Source organism: Rhizopus microsporus, assembly GCF_002708625.1.
Source record: "Rhizopus microsporus ATCC 52813 unplaced genomic scaffold scaffold_9, whole genome shotgun sequence".
In the NCBI taxonomy this organism is placed as follows: domain Eukaryota; kingdom Fungi; phylum Mucoromycota; class Mucoromycetes; order Mucorales; family Rhizopodaceae; genus Rhizopus; species Rhizopus microsporus.
In genome coordinates, this window is record NW_019671924.1 from 1,000,925 (window position 1) to 1,005,404 (window position 4,480).

General features: G+C 34.0%; 1 protein-coding gene across 1 annotated transcript; it reads left to right on the forward strand.

Annotated features, from left to right (window-relative positions):
- Window positions 1-588: 588 nt before the first annotated feature.
- Window positions 589-2,242, forward strand: RHIMIDRAFT_143913 (uncharacterized protein). The gene is made up of 7 exons (XM_023605732.1): window positions 589-610; window positions 672-966; window positions 1,018-1,252; window positions 1,302-1,504; window positions 1,561-1,618; window positions 1,686-1,899; window positions 1,956-2,242. Exons 2-7 carry the CDS (start codon window positions 770-772, stop codon window positions 2,045-2,047), a joined length of 999 nt encoding a protein of 332 aa, XP_023466084.1. The 5' UTR covers window positions 589-610; window positions 672-769; the 3' UTR covers window positions 2,048-2,242.
- The last annotated feature ends 2,238 nt before the right edge of the window (window positions 2,243-4,480 follow it).

Sequence of the window (4,480 nt, forward strand, 5' to 3'; positions counted from 1 at the left end):
ACATTATCAAAGTATAGAATATTTGGTGCGAGCAATAGTTCGTTTAGGTAAGCAGGAGCAAGAAATAAAAGAGGCAATGTATTCATATAGCTATAGAGATAATGCGGACGATGGGCTAGTCTGTGGTATACTCCTATTGCCAATGGTGGCAGCATCCAAATTGATGGACTTGATGAATAAGAATGCGGATCAAGGATATATAGGTAAAAGAAGAAAGAAGAAAGAAAATACTTGTATTGATGAATGAATAGTGTATGTTCAAGCTAGACTTGAGTTGCTGTTACTCATGAGTGCAATCACCCTTATTTTGGTTTTTGTGAATGAATATTTACATCCGTTAAAGAAGTTGATTCGTAAAAGAGGATTATTTGTATCAAGTATCGTAGTATCTGCTCTATTCACGGCTTTGGTGACTCGAATACTCCCATTAACAGACGTGCTATCACAACTATCTATTATGATGACCATTCTCACTGTTACTCTCTTTCAATGGTTTTTGTACATTTGCGTTGTCACTTTGAAAAGGTGTTTTACTTTGGGAGAAATGACGATCGTATCACAATCAACAGCCATCTTATTCTATGGTACACTTGAATTTGTTTACAATATCGTAAGTTATATGATGGAGTGATACTATACTTGAATCATTAACAGAATTTAGTTTTTTCCAGAAAGTAAGCCGAGATATTTGAACGAAGACGAGAGCAGCACGTCACCTATTTCCGTACTTATTCATGCTGTGATTGTTGGAATTATCATTATTGGAGTCATGACCTATCCATTACTTCGTACATCACGTACGATAGCACAACAACCCTATTGGCGGACCGTAGACAGGTCACTATCAGCCTTTAGAAACAAAAAACTGATGGCAGCCATAGGATTTTATGTGTTGACGGTATTTATCGTCACATTTATGATTGCGCCCTTTTGTAAATTGATTATTGGTGAAAATCCATTGATGTGGTAAGTGTGCAAGTTGAACAAGGAAAGAGAGTAATATTGAAATGACTATAGGACTCTAGACTTTTTGTACATGTCACCATCGCGTGTCTTTTTGTGCTTGTATTGGTTACTGATGGTTATCACTACAGTGACAATTTGGGCTATTATGCTTGATTTTACATCGATGTTGGAACAACAAAATGGTTACAGTACTGAAAAGAAGATATTGACTAGCTCATTGAATAAGAAAAGAAAACTGTTTCATGTTTTGGCCGTTCTTTTGTTTGTGCCTGGTGTCATATTTGAGGTAAGATGGTGGAAATATGCAAACATCCTAATCAGCCATTGTAACTTAGCCTGAATTTCTTCAATTGGCGTTTGGCGTTGCAATTGCATTATTCATCTTTTTGGAATATCTACGATACTTTGCAGTGTGGCCGTGGGGAAAAAATATACATGTGTTCCTCACCGAGTTTATTGACAACCGAGATCTTGGCCCTGTGATTCTAAGCCATATATATTTACTTTTAGGATGTGCTTCCCCTGTTTGGGTAGGAAGGTATGTATTTATTGTCTCTGGAACGCCTCTTCTTTCTTATCAATAATCAACGGTAGTTCCAACATCTTGGCTTCTTTATCGGGGATACTGGCGCTTGGCTTTGGTGATTCAGCAGTAAGAAAAAAAAAGGATAGTTTATAAATGCAACCTATTCATAGCTTTTTTTTTTTTGGGAGTGTAGGCGTCATTAGTTGGCAAAAAAATGGGTCGCAATTACTGGTTAGACACTAAAAAGACAATTGAAGGAACAATTGCGTTTATAATCACCGTGATGGGCGGTGCATTGTGGACTATTTTTATGACGGCCTTTTTCAAAGCGGAAAGTGCAAGTACAATAGCTAGTATATGTACTCCACGCTCATGTATGAAATACACACTGGTTATTTTGCTGACAGGTAAGACGGAAAAAAAAAAAAAAAGAATACAGTGTGGTTGTCTCATATTTTTGTAGGATTAATCGAGGCCCTTTCTAACCAAAATGATAATATCATACTACCATTGTACATGTATTCTCTTACTATTTTGGCACAGCTTGATACCTAATAGTTCTATATAAAGCTAAGTTTTATAAGGTGTCTGTAAGATGCTTTAGTACAATAAAAATAACGAGTTCAATTGAACATTAGATGATGCATTGAGTGTATACACAGAATCGATCTCAATTTCTTTTCGATTGTAACTGAGATATTGGTTATACAGTGGGTTAAAATACCGTTCCAGTGTTTTTCAAAAAATTGCTTGTATCACTGTAAATAAAGAGATAAATAGCTTACGTGTCCTTTCGTGATATATTATTGCTTAACCTTTTCTTTAGGTCTTGGTGAAATCAGTACTTTAAATTAGTAACTAGATCTAAATGCACAGCATGTAAAAAATGGAATGTCCACTGTGTTGTGCCATCACAACATTATCAATAAATATTTGTAGTAATCGTTACTCGGTTAGGAGCTCTTCCATATATGATATCGTATTTACCCTATAAATACTTGATCTTGTCGTATGAGATTACTATAAATCTATACTCTAAGAATGAATAATACAAAGACACTGACAACAATACATGTTATTAACATATAACACGAAATGCCCAACTATTATTGGACATAATTAAATCGGCTCCTTACACAGCACGAAAAACTAAGTTCTGTAATTACAAAATTAACTTTTTGTAGAAAAATTAGCATCTTTTGCAATTACAAAAAAGCTAAGCTGGGAATAAAATAGCTTTTATAGAGGCATAGTTTCATAATGCAATGTAAGTCGATCTCTTAGTATGATTGGCTAAACGGATTACAACGACATTGGTGGAATTAGAACGTATTTAGACTTCAAATCTTGCTGTTCATAGTTCATACGTACGTCAATTTGACGAGTAAAATAAGCATGGTTTTATTATAATGGTTTGTTTTTATTATTGCATAATACTATAATGATAAAAGATATAGCTTTAACATTACTATTCATATGCTACAGTCACGAAGAAAAGTAGTATATAAACGAAAAAGTACAGGTATGACGATAAATAAAAAGCAATATAAATTTCAGTGACTTACTTTGTCATGGTAATAAGAGTAACAGCAGCAGTCTAGAATAATAACAATAGTAATAATAAAGAACTGTTAGCCACGGATTGGTCTATTAACATGTGTACATACTTCAATAAACTCCCGTTACTTACATTCTATTATATACAACCGTAAACAATGCTCCGTAGTTTGAGAAAAGTAGCAAGTCAACTATAATAACATTAATACTGCTAATTAAGAGTTTAATGACGGGAAAGGGTACGTCAACGTACTTTACATACCTCAAACAATGATAATTGCTATAAGTCTTTACTATATAGCTAAGTAAATATTAGAATAATGCTAGACAAACGTGTAAATATACCCGTCAATGGATTAATAAGACAACCATATTCATTTCAATCATTAAAGACTAATAGAATGAATCTATTTTTAGAAGTAGTATAACTTGGTTATTTTCTGAATATAAATGATTTTACCTGAAGACAATGTTAAGCTAACACGATTTACATTAACTAGAAAGAATTGTAATGAAGCAGTTAAGGTTAGCAAATGTAGAATAATACCTCTGTAAGTTATAATTGGAAAAGAAAGAAGAAAAATGCAATAATACAGAGAAAATCGAATAAAAATTTTAAATTCAAACATAACGCGACCCTTGCATTATCGGAACAAGTACATTCCTTGATTTAAATGATCCTGTAGTGAAACTCACGTATCCCATAGCTAATTCGCCTTACTCAAGAACAGCTACAATCTCACAAAAGACTTGAAATGTATAAATACGGGCTGCTTTTGGTTACTAAGAATATAATTCAGTTTTACTGTATCTTATTTCTCATATACTACTTTCTCAATCATCGCTTTTTATCCAATGTTCCCTTATCTTTGTAAATGTGACAAATGCATATGTAAAAACCCTGCTGGATATTGTGTAGACGGAAGGGTCTACAGAGCACATCAATTAAAGCAGCAAGAGATAGATAAAGCTAAAATCGCCTTTCCAAGTAACAACAACTCATCATTAAATGCAAAAAGACAAAGAATAGATCCAAGTAAGAATATAAAAGTATTAAACACGATATACTTACACTTACATTGCTTATTCTTTAGATACTAGTGAATGCTACTCAAATAGTCAAGGTTAGTAACGATATACACTGGCGAGCAAAACCGTACCAATGTTTCCATATTTTAGCTTTAACGATCGCTACGTCCGCCACATTTGCATAGAACAGGCCCTTGTTGTATATCAAATGAAAGCTACGGTCCTGTGCTACAAGGTGATATGCTAATAGTAGCTATGCTGTTACCGTATAAGGAATGGGCGGGAATTGAAAATAGGTAGTGCATTGGTACGGTTTTGCTCGCGGTTTTCAGCAATGCTGAAATGGAACAAATTGCTACTCAAACCCCTGTTGTGACTGTCTGAATTCCTTGTATTATTCAG

What these genes read in the sequence shown, in the direction of transcription:
- RHIMIDRAFT_143913 (XM_023605732.1), top strand. Translation starts at nt 770, where the DNA reads ATGACCTATCCATTACTTCGTACATCACGTACGATAGCACAACAACCC. An exon ending in GGTGAAAATCCATTGATGTG is followed by an intron (nt 967 to 1,017) that starts GTAAGTGTGCAA and finishes AAATGACTATAG; the next exon opens with GACTCTAGACTTTTTGTACA. An exon ending in TCCCCTGTTTGGGTAGGAAG is followed by an intron (nt 1,505 to 1,560) that starts GTATGTATTTAT and finishes AATCAACGGTAG; the next exon opens with TTCCAACATCTTGGCTTCTT.